At 34.0% G+C, this 12,917-nt stretch overlaps 1 protein-coding gene across 4 annotated transcripts in view; it reads right to left on the reverse strand.

Annotated features, from left to right (window-relative positions):
- Positions 1-703: 703 nt before the first annotated feature.
- RBM27 (RNA binding motif protein 27) overlaps positions 704-12,917 on the reverse strand; it is a 63,880-nt gene continuing 51,666 nt past the window's right edge. For all 4 annotated transcript variants that reach the window (XM_088838583.1, XM_088838581.1, XM_088838582.1 and 1 more), the window contains 2 exons: positions 9,469-9,579; positions 704-8,030 (listed from right to left, as the gene is read on the reverse strand). In XM_088838583.1, coding sequence (XP_088694709.1) covers positions 7,947-8,030; positions 9,469-9,579 — 195 coding nt within the window. In that variant the 3' untranslated portion in view covers positions 704-7,946. The remainder of the gene's footprint in view (positions 8,031-9,468; positions 9,580-12,917) is intronic.

The following is a 12,917-nucleotide window of genomic DNA, read 5'->3' on the forward strand; positions in this document are numbered from 1 at the left end:
CTAATAGCTGCTAAATTTGTCAAGAATAAAAAATTTTTTCTGTTGAATCTATTAGAACATGTCTACTTTTCTCATGGACTATTGAAAAATGAAAAACTCCCTTTCTCCCAGGGGTGCTAACATATTTTCCTTTTTGCCGATGACAATTACTACCATATCATTAGTAGCCAACAAACATCTCAAGGTTGCCAACATAGCTAAAATTAGAAATCCACAGGATTCAGAATGACATTACTAAAACAAGAAATCTGAACATGTAAAAAAATAACTCCATAACAATAGAACAGTGACATGAACATCAGTTTTATTCACTGATAATATACTCTTTTTAAAAAAATCTATGGCATAAACATAACTATGAACAAACACTGCTATTCTCAGCACTTTCTGTCTAGAAGATTCAGTATACTATATGAAAACATCATTAAAGCATATAAACTTATTTATGTACACCATGATTTTTTTAATGCTAAGGTTAAAAGGAAGAAGGCACCAGAAATATTGAAAAACACAAAGAAGCAAGGTAGAAACACTCCAAGATTATCATAATTCTGTTTGCCACAGGGAAAATATTTAAGATAAAATTGAAAATAAAATAAACATAGGTTATGATATAGCCAAATTATTGTCAAATGTATCAAATTGGCTGGCTGTACATTATGGAGGTCACAGAAAATTATTACTTTAAAATGCTTCCCTACAAATTAGCATCTATAAACACTATGCTCTGTGGTTTCTAATATACTACCTAAAAACAGTATTGCTCCCCAAGGGAGCCTGGTTCCAATCCAAGGCAGATGAGATAGATGGAGCCAGAATGGCAGTATTTGACAGACACTAATAAAAAAGACCAGTGACATTCCACAGACTTGCAATATCCCATTTTTAGAAGCAGCAGAGCAGAGAGGTTAAACACATGCACATGGGAGTCAGACCCATGTTCAAATCCTGGTCCCACCACTACAGGCTGTGTGACCTCAGGGAAGCCACTTAATCTCTTCTAAACTCAGTTTTCAAGGCCAAAGGGAACAAGGGAGCACCTTTTTCAAAGGACTGCTTCAAGCAGAATGCAGGCAAACTATGAGCTATGATCTGGTTCACAGTCTGCCTTCAACACATCTACTGAATTGAATTCACCGAAGTGAATAGTTTATCAGCCAGTTTAATAGAAAATAGTTACTTGGCACCATGTATCAGAGAAAGTCAAGTTTTCTTGCTTAAGGAATCCAAAAAGGATTGTACATGGACAAGAGGGTAGAAATACTGAAATGTACCAATAATGTATTTTCCATGATCTGTGTTGATTTCATTACTTTGTAGATAATGGTTTCTTCTATGGATTTCTGAAAATATGGCAAACTTCTCACTGAAATGTACTCCATCTTTTCCTTTATACTTTAGAAAGGCTGACATTTGTTGTTGCTTTGTTTAGTCGCTAAGTCATGTCCTACTTGCATGCTCCTGTCCATGGGATTTCCCAGGCAACAATATTGGGGTAGCTTGCCATTTCCTTCTCCAGGGGATCTTCTCTACCCAAGGACTGGTCTTTTGCATTTCCTGCAGTGGCAGGCAACTTCTTCACTGCTGAGCCACAAAGGAAGCCCCACTTCTTTCTTATATAGGGGTTTATCAATATTTCCTATTTCTTATGAACCTACAGGAGAATATGTTTTAAAAGGGTGAAATTCAATTCCAAAATTCAATTTTGGAATATGTATAGTTTTCTCACAGTGCTATCAAACATGGTTTGTTTTTAATGATTTTTAGCTAAGGTAAACTCTCAGTGCAAAGTTAAATTCAAAGCCAAATAATCTTTTCTTGATTCACAGACACTAAGTATTTGTAGTAATATGGACTTCATGGGCAGTTTTTTTTTTTTTAAAACATAAATAATTATTGCAAATTGCTTTAAATTTCATAAAAAGTAGCACCAATATTCTAGTATTCTACTCCCTTCCCAGGATAAACAATGACAAAAATATAAAACTGCAGGAAAATTTTAAGTCACTCATAGTTGTCTATTACAAAAATTAAAAACTATGAAATAACTTCATGCTCGAGCACCAAGTAATCAATAAAGAGACTGATGTATACATTATTCTCACCTTCAATTTATTTTGTAAAATTTATTTTTGGCTGCACCTTGAGGCATGCAGGGTCTTACTTCCCCAACAAGGATCCAATCCATACCCCCTGCTGTGGAAGTGTGGAGTCAGAACCACTGGAGTGCCAGGGAAGTTCCTTTTATCTTTAATTTTTAGACTAAAGGTCAACTTCAGACCCCAGACTACTTTTCCAAGCAAAGCACAGAAGATAATATTTTATCATTTATACTCAAAATTTTATTGACAATGTCACAGGAAGAGGAATTTAAAGATGCAATTCACCCTGCAACTTAATAGGCTAGTGTTTTCCAAACTGCAATTCTGAAAGCAAAATAGTGGGTCCTGACAATAGAAAAAAGTATCAGGTGCTTATAAAGTTGTAAGGGTAAGCATTGTCTGGTAAACTTGTTTGGCATGTGTGTACATATACATTGGGTTGCAGTGCAGAATGTTTTCCACTCTTGAATTGCTGTGATTCAGTTACTGCTCTAAGGCCCACTAAATTTTGCCTTCTGGAGCCCCCTACAGGCTTTAAATGTTAAAATCCTGAGTTTTACAGTAAATAATACAGTAATCCTTTTGTTGGAGGGTGTTCAGGAACTAGAACTTGATTGTTTACTCAGGAACAGTCGCTTATACAGATAAATCAGCAGCCTTTGATCCAAGAACTGAAACTAAACATGTGCACAGCCTCAACCTTGAAGTTATACCATCCTCAAAAAACCATATTGATTTGGCAAGGTCAACCTTAGCCCTTCTTGTTTAATTTAAAATTAAGAGAAGTATATCAGTATCTCACAAAAGAAGCTGTTTGGGGGTAAACTAAGAGACAGAATCACAAGGACTTTAGTCTTGTTAACAAGACATTCACTTTTATGAGGTTTTCACAAAGCAGTGTTGAAAACTCAAATCAACAGAAATGCAGCCAGGCAACTAAAAGGCTTATTCCCATAATCCTACTCCCCAAGAAAGGTTTGAGTAAAGAGAAAAAATTCTGAACAATCAAATACTAACCATTACCCCAACTGTTTTAAGAACTAAGGGGTCGGTCACATATCAAAGTAATAGAACTTTAAGAAGTGATTAGAAAACTGAAGTGCTGTAGGTAATACAGGCTTCCACTGAGAACAAACTAATACGCTATTAGGCTAGGGCATTCTTCCCTTGCTCCTTTTTCATAAAAGGAAAAATACAAATACAAAGAAAAAGTAACAATGTTTATCATGCATCCTGACTACCACAACCCAAAATAAAAATTTGAAAAAAAAAATCTGTTTGCAGAAGCCTAAGAGGAGACTAAAACCACAACTATCCTGCAAACAATCATCAAACACTATTCTGACCTTAATTTCACCTGTATCAAGTCACCTATCTCACAGTGTTTGGGATGGTTTAGTAAACCTAAGGTTGATTACAGAAGCAGGTAAGAGGCCAAATAAATGGTAGATGATCGTGTAGAAAGGAGATCACTTGGCAGTAAATCAATTTAGCATAAATGAAAGTGATTCATAACACATCGATTAGAAGCACAGTTTTTTTTTTTTTTTTAAATCAGTGTTGGTTGGCTCCGCAAATAGATCTTTGAGACTAAAAGTGATACAAAATGGACAGGTCTGACTTGCAAAACTTTGGTTCGTTTAAAGCAAACCTGGCGCATCCTAAAACGATCCCATAGGCTGACATACACACTCATGTTTATTGGAACATAACTAGACCCAGCCTAGATACTACAATGGGGTTTGCAATTCAAAATGTATCCTTGGCTTTAGAATAATTTACATAGAAATTAGTAAAAACTTCACATAAAGCCAGTAATTTGTTTAATGAGAGCTCCATTTTAGTAAAATGTTTGACTTGTTACTATTAAACAAATATAACTATGCTCAGACTTATGCTTGCCCTCCCCCAAAAGCCTCAGATTAATGTTTGCTATAAACATATACTGGATAAATTATAATCTATTCAAAACAAATGGTAACACAGCTTATTTGCTACTTAGTTCATAAAATATGGATAAAACTGTTTATTTGAAAAGAAGGAAAATGAAATTTACTCCCATTCTTTAGTATTTTCCTGTATAAACCGAGATTTGAAGAATGACTCTTCTTGGACAATGAATAAACATTTGGAGGGAATTGTATACAAAAAGCAGTTTTTAAAAAACAAGAAAATGGAAGCCCAAGCGATATACTTCCATTTCCCATCACCACCCAGTCCTCTTGATTAAGATCACTCCTTCTTTTGTTATTCCTCACTAAATAGTCATCACAAATACTATCGTTTAAATTCAAGGTGTTCTTTCCTTTCTCTCTATCGTGCTTAAGGGAAATATCCTTCCTACTGTTTTTGGCATCTTGAATATCTTCAAGATAATACTAAAATAACTGCTTTTATAAAATAGTTTGTGCTTTTATCTGGGATACCAAGACCCATTCATGAGCAGAGAACTATGCTATCAAGTTTACTTATAACACTTTAATTCCCTTCCCTTTTGTTTCCAAGACCACTCTACCTAACAAAGGAGTTATTCTACTGAATAACCAGTGATTTTGGTACCCAAATTCAGCTTGAGTGATGTTCTCTCATGTACATGAACTCAACATAAAACACACATACATATCCATCACTCATTCATTCTCACTCAAGCAAGCATACACACACATTTTCTTTCTTTCCAGAACAAGCCAGAATTACAGCTCTTTTGGTGATTGTTATAATTTTTGGAATGGTTCATAAATTTTTCAAATTCTTTTAAATTTGTAACTTTTATCTTTTTTTCTTTCTTTTTTCCCAATTTGAACCATTCCATATTGCATCTTTATTGCAAAAGTCAACATGCTTCTTAGAAATTCAGATTGTAATTGATAAAACAAACATTACATATATGAATTTAAATGTATAAACAGTTAGAAATTCAACAATATCTCCTATTATACTATTACACAAGTTCACAATTTTGTAAAAACTATAATACAGGCATACTATACATCAAGAGGAACCACTATTCCTTTTCACATGATTTTTTTCTTTTATTTTTTTTTTTTTGAAATAATGATCCATACCATGGACCTTTCTTTTTCCACCCTAGCAAGACGTTTTCCAATTTATCACCTTAACTAGTGACAATGTTTACTCAATGTTACAACATGAAGAAATTGAGGGAAATTCTACATTCCCTGGGGTTACCTTTTTAAGCCTGGGCTGTAAGCCACTAGTAAAACCAAGCTGACCAAGCCAGGTTGGTGGTTGTTATTGCTTAATAGCTACTTAGAAAGATGTCATACACATTCAAAATAACAGAATTTGCCTCAGATGGTATGTGCTATTTCTGTAAGTGAAGATGCCAAGAAAACAAGTCATCTTTACTTGCTTTTAAGAGAAATTCTAATGGTTTGGGATCTCAGCCCTAAAGGAAAAAATACATACATTCAACTAGTTTATGCTAACCTTAACTTAAATTTTCCAGTATTTAATGCATATTCTGAATTATTTTTGAAAGTCAAACATTAGAAATGACATTTTCAAAGTGTTTTAGTCCTATTTAAGGTGTATCGAAAACTAAGTTTTAAAGGGCCTAAAAACTTACTGGAAAGTGTCTATTTATTCTTCACTTTAACATCCTTCTCTTTCACCCCCTCTCCCCCAAGAACTAAAAAATCAAAGAAATCCTTAACTCTCTCTGTACTGAAAGTGTAATAAGATGTCAATTTTAGGTTAAAAAAAAAATCATATGAAAAGGAATCTCATTCTGCTGAACTGTCAGTCTACTGAAAATTTTCTTACAGCTCCATTAATTTACTGTAATTTTCAGTTTCCAAATACAAAAATACAACAATTCTTATTGAAATCTATACGCTGGTAGTTTTAGTACACAAAAAAAACCAAACAAATTATTTACAAAATTATACAGTTTAAGAAAAAACTTTGTACAAAAAATATATAAATCCTTTGTTCCCTCTATCACGTTTAAACTGTCAGGACTCAAAATATTCACCACAATGAATCTTTCAAAATATATACCAACTGAGCCACAGACATCAAGAAAATTTCATTAGAGATGATGGAGGAAGAAGGAGCAAGATTGCTTATTCTAGAACCCCATTGTGATGTTTTCCTTCTAAGCTTTGTGTTATCAGAAATAGAGTAATAACCTAGAAAGAGGAAGTCCTTATCATTATGAAGGGAAAATAACATGGAAACTTAAAAATGATCCTGGTTTGACACATCATTCCAGGAAAATATACAGAAGAGGAAAGATAATCAGAATGTGGGATTTAACGTCTTATAGTCAAAAAAATCTAGATTCCTGATGGTTTTAAGTTTCTTAGTGAATAGTTTCTACTGTGAGAAAGTCTTTACCTCAGGAAACAAAATCCTTGACATGGTGATCACCAAGAACCTTCTGAAGCCAACAGGAGGTTTCAAATTTTCACACCACACATATTATAAAAACATAGATGTGTATATCCTTGAAAAAGTGATATCCTATTTACATTAATCATTTCCCCAGGGGTCAATACAGTGTAGTGTTGCTCCTTTGCTTTTCCATCTAACATTCAGAACACAAGGACATAAATTTACATATATATTTTACCTAACAGATACTCTACTCTATACAGTGTACAGTAAAAATGCACACAGTGAAGGAAACTGTCTACTGAAAGATGCATATGTTCATGGATAGCAACAAGCTACAAAATTATGAAAATATAAGGTCATCTGATCAAAGTCAAGTTATGACTCCCATTTATTACTAGCATACCCATCCCCCTACCCCATCCCACCCCCAACCTACCCCCAGTCACCTCACTATCATGGTTTAAATTTAGGGAAAGCATTTCAGACACTTTTAAACCCTTTTGCATAACTATTAACTGAAGTGAAGCTTAAAAAAAAGCTGGTGACTCTCCCCGCAAATCCTTCCATCATTCTCATCAAAATATCACTTATTTATCAAGGTGCTGGTTTAAACTTTTTCTTGGGGACTGACTTTTGGTGGTCCCAAAGAATCACTTATCTCAGTAATGGGTAAGTCAGGCTATTAATAAAAAGACAGGAGAAATAAAATGGGGATAAGAAAGGGGCAACAGATAAAAGCCTTTTTTATAGTCTGAAAACATAAAGAAAAAAAAACCCACAACTGAACCAATGCTTAATAATTTCAAAGCAAACTAAAACTCAGTAGCAGAAGTTCAGAGGTTAATGTGATGACAGAATAGAAAATACCACAGAGCCTGCCTAGCACTGAAGAACAGTTTTATGATTAACACTAAAATAGTACTCACTGCTGCATATTAAATCCCCCCAAAATTTAGACTGAATGTAAGCTGGGCTCCACCTCAATAAAAAAACTAAATTTATATTTCTTCCAAGACAACTCTTGAAAGCCAAAGGGTATTTTAATTACAAGTATCTCCTACTGTCTGACGACCCATCCGTAATAGCTGAGAGTTAAGAGATTCCAGGCGATTTGACATTTAATGAAATTTTATCAGCAGATTATAATCCAAAATAAAATTTCTGAACACCCTGTCATTTACATCATAATCCAACACCAATAGCAACAAAAAGAGGTGGTGTGGAAAATAAGGCTCTAGAGATTATCCATGTCATTCCTGTAGATCTTCACAACTGTGTAAAAGTCACTAGGCCTTTGGTGCTTTAATATCATGAACAGTTATGAGATGTATTTAAATAGCAAACTTGCTGTCCTTACACCTACTGTGTTGAAAAGAAAAATAAAAAAAAATTTTTTTTTTGGCTCATTGACTTCTTTAAATAATTTTAAAAAGTTGTTCTTCTAAACAATATTCCTAAAAATTATACAAGTTGCATCAGATTTCATCTTCGCCATGAACGAGACTCATATTCATCTTCATCTTCGTCATCGTCATCATGCAAAAACAAATCTGAGGTTTCTGTTTCCTGAAAAAAAGAGGGTAAAATCTGCTTAGTGGCACAAAAAAACTAAGTAGAATACTTTTTAGGCCAAAGAACAAACAGACTAGTATACAATACCCAGACTGGATTTACAAGTGATAAACTCAGAGTATCTTTAGTAAGTAAGTAAGTAAAGTCATTCAGTGTGTCTGACTCTTTGCGACCCCATGGACGGTAGCCTACCAGGCTCCTCTGTCCGTTGGATTTTCCAGGCAAGAGTACTAGAGTGAAAAAAAAAAAAAGAGTACTAGAGTGGGTTGCCATTTCCTTCTCCAGGGGATCTTCCCAACCCAGGGACTGAACCTGGGTCTTCAGTGTTGCAGGCAGACGCTTTACTGTCTGAGCCAACAGGGAAGCCCAAGTATCTTTAGGGGCAAGGAAAACTAAAAATGTTTAAATATATATATATATATATATAATATAAATATATATTTGTCTCCCTTGCTAATTTTGTTAGTTTAATAGGAGAAGACTTCCATTTTAATATCATCAGGAAAATTAAAAACCATATAAATGTTTAATGGGGGGGTGGTATATATGAAACGTGTTTTTTATTAATTGTATTCTATTATCTTAAAAGTGAGAACTTCTGAATTTTTCCTCTAAAAGCCAATTATTTGTGAGGGAAGAATATAATAACTTCCCTATGACACTGATATTCCAAATCTACCATGAAAATCTAAAATCTTACAAACATTACAAAGTATCTACAGACATTCCCAAAATACCAAGATTTTTCTGTTCTTAAAAAGGGAAAATTTTCTGCTTTAGGTAAAATTACCCATTTGGTCAGGAAAACTCTTGATCAGCCGTAAATGCTTGCTATCTTTTAAAACCAAAATTACAATGAATGAGGAATAACTTGCAATGCTCACTGAAGTGTCTACTTTAACAAACTAACTAGAGATATAGGGGTAAAAAAGCAATATTAGTTCCCATTGTTTTAAGAAGCTGATTAATACTTATATTATTTAAGTCCATGGTTTAGCTATTCTTTCCTCTTATGTCCAACTTCTTTACACTCTCCCTTTAATGAACTATACATAGAAAATAAGAAACTCAAATCTATTACTTATGGAACTTGAATAAGTGAAAACTAAAACAACCAGATAAAATTTAATTGCTCCCTTAATCCACATCTTTATTTACCAAAATAAAAATGTCCAGAGCCCCAATAGTCAAAATAAACGCAAATTTAATAAAAAAGAATAGTCTCTCCTACAACAGAAAATAATCCCCAAAAAAGCTTTTTCATTTCTGCACCTGTCCTGATTCTTTAAAAAATTTCTAGACTAGTGTTTAATCACATGCATGAAAAACCTCATTATGTATTTTAAAATTTATATTATTTACCTTAATGTCAAGAAAAGCATATAACTGGAAAACAAACTAATTCAACTCTTTTATTTTCAGTTAAATTTACCTCTTCCTTGACTTCTTCTTCCTCAGTCTCAGTGGATACAGAAGGCACCTTGGCCTTGTGCCATGATATTTGTAGCCGACGGTCTTTGAATTTTGACCCTTGGTTTGCAGGCTAAAATAGATTTTAGAACACACCAGTTTGTACTCACATTTACTAATGATTTCTTCAAATGTATGCTATTAAAAGTTTAATGATTATTTGAAGGAAAAAAAATCTGTTAAAATGGATCTACAAATAATCTCCAATGAGAGCTAGAAAAAGTGATGTTCTTTTTAATTAGAAAAACATGTCTGATTTTCCCAGGATAATCCATGATTAATGCTGATGCCACATAAATTTTAAGATTTGTCTTGGTTTGGAAGATAAATTATATACAGTCATTCTACTTAGAAAAATCACAATGAGGACAACAAATACTGCCTTAATATGATTATTGACCTTTCACGTTGATAAATACAAATTTAGAGTAAAATCTTACAAATGTAAGTAATTTAAAAATCATCTATTCATCCCATGACATCCCTTCTATCCCAAACTCTATCTGATAAAACTATTCCCATTTCCTTTCCTGAAATGCTATACAACGACAAACACTCCACGGCACATGTATGCATCCCACAATTGTTAAACACTATCCTATGGTTTTGTTTTTGTTTGCTTTTGCGAGCGAGCTCAGTTGTGTCAAACTCTGCAGTCTCATGGACTGTAGCCGGCCAGGATTCTCTGTCCATGGAATTGTCCAGGCAAGAATACTGGAGTAGCGGATCTTCCAGACCAGGGATCAAACCCAGATCTCCTGTGTCTCCTGCACTGGTAAGGCAGCTTCTTTACCACTGAGCCACCTGGGAAGTCAAACACTATCCTACCTACCTCAGGTTAAAATTACTCAGTTTCAAATGTATTTCTTGTTACTACCATCTAAACAATTTTTCCCCTCCCCATCAAATTTCAGTAAGGGAAAACAAAAAACTCATGGGACATATTAAAATGAACATCAGAATAACTCATTTTAATATGTACCACAAGTCAAAATGTTTACATTTACCATCTTTTCAAAATTAGGTAGTTACTGAACTCCGGGAGTTGGTGATGGACAGGGAGGCCTGGCATGCTGTGGTTCATGGGGTCGCAAAGAGTCAGACACAACTGAGCAACTGAACTGCACTGAAAGCGAGTAGATATTAAAAGTTCTTATCACTAGGAAAAAATTTTTTCTCATGTGAGGTGACAACAGATGCTAACTAATTTTAGTAATCATATATGTATATCAAATCACTATGTTGTACATTTGAAAATGATAGTGTTATATGTCAATTATATCTTAATAAACCTTGAAAAAAAAAGGCAACATGTAATTTGTTGATTTGTTGCTGTTATTGTTCAGTCACTAAGTCATGTCTGACTCTTTTGCAACTCCATGGACTGCAGACTGCCAGTCCCCACTGTCCCTGGAATGGAGTGGGTTTCCATTTCTGTCTCCATAATGATCCAGATCTTCCCGACTCAGGGATTGAACCTGCGTCTCCCGCATTGGCAGGCAGGTGAATTCTTTACCACCAAACCACCAGGGAAGCTCCTAAATTTGTGTTAATAGACATTCCTTACTCTATCTTTTAACACATAATATGACCAATTATAGAGACTTTAAGTATTCTGTATTCTGTTCATTCCTATATTATTTAAATTCTTTCCAGTTTTACTAAAGTATAACTAACAAAACCTAAGATATTTAAAGTATACTATGTGATGATCTGAAACACTGGGAAAAGATACCCTTCCTCCTTCGATCAACACATCTATATCTCACATATTTAGCCGTTAGGGAGGGGGTTGAAGGAGGGGGCTAGAACATTTAAGTTCTAATCTCTTAGCAAATTTCAGTTATATAATACAGTCTAATCAACTGCATCATTAAGTTCTTAGACTTTGTTATTTCCATTTTTAAATAAAGATACGTTACTTTTACTAGCAAGAAAAAGCAATATAAAAATTTTCATCTGTATTAACTGGGTTGCTTTCCAAAGAAGGCAGTAGTTCTATCCCCCAGAAGGAATTTTAAGGCATTAAATGTATTATATATCTATTAATATTACTGAAGGAAGAGGAGAAATTTAATTTGCATGCAGCCAGGAACTAAGAATATAAAACTCCCACTACCTAACTTGCAACAAATAAGATTAATAAATACAATAAAGATGTATTTTAACATCTTTAAGTTCAAGTCAGGAACTCACACACACTGACGGGAATTTAAACTAATAAAACTGATGCAGTTTACTCAACAGTTGCATCTATATCAACAGAAATGCATACATATATTAAAAGACATCTAAAATAATGTTCATTGCAACACTGTTCATAAAAATGAAATGGAAATAATCCAAATACCTATCAATAGGAGAATGGAAAAGTAAATTGTGGTATATTTATACAACTGAAAATTATACAGAAATAAAAATAGCAAACTACTGTTACATGTAATAACATGAACAAATCTCAGAAATATAATAATCTCAGAAAAAAACCAAATAGACACACTTCAAAATAGCTTCACTAAAACCCATCAACCATCTTTTCATTCAGATATAGCCACTCAATGAGCTTTTCACAATCATTAACGACAGTAAAAGGATACTGAAAACATACATTTTACTTGAGCCTTTGTGAGATATGAACTACCTCAAAGAAGAGCTGCCCTGTAAGTTTGTCAAATCTACTTTCAATAACGTCTCAGGCGTATGTATTTCTGTATTTATAATTTTTCAAAGAAAGCACACTATACTGCCCAAGTACCTGTTACCAGAGATTTTTCCAGCACTCAAGACTGTCTGATAGCACCCTGTCAAAACAAAAAACAAACTACAAAACACCATCAAAACTAACAGTAGTGTCTTGTTCTTTAAGTTGCCTCATGTGCCTTGGCTTTCCCTGCTCCTTCCCCAAATATCTGGACATGTCCCATAATGCACAGAGTGTTATATTTCAGACTTAAAAAAATTTATGTATGTAAAAGTTGATTATTATAAATACTCTATAATGACTCTACTTACAAGAAGGGCAGAGAGCCAACTGAGCATGACTTCTGGGTTAAAACTTAAACATTTACATATACATCTCCAGTAACCCTCAGGATAGAGCAAAGCAGCTTCCTACTCCACAAGAAAACCTTCTTTTTTAACGAAAACTTTCTGCAGAGCCAAGTTTATGAAAATGCTGCTTTATATTACCTAATGTCACCTCAGCAGGGCTGGCCATGGATCTAAACATCCAACTATTTGGCAAGGAGATTCAAATGTTATATAATCAACACTGAAAGACAAAAATCAACATTCACCTGGGCTCCAGAAGAACGCCCTGCACACGTACTGTGTTCTTCCATATGTTACCTTCTTTACTCCTAAAAGAAGTCTCTTAAAGACAATCTTCCACTTTATAAAAACAATAACGGT

Source organism: Moschus berezovskii, chromosome 8 (genome assembly GCF_049115385.1).
Source record: "Moschus berezovskii isolate FMDL1 chromosome 8, NW_MosBer_1.0, whole genome shotgun sequence".
NCBI lineage: Eukaryota > Metazoa > Chordata > Mammalia > Artiodactyla > Moschidae > Moschus > Moschus berezovskii.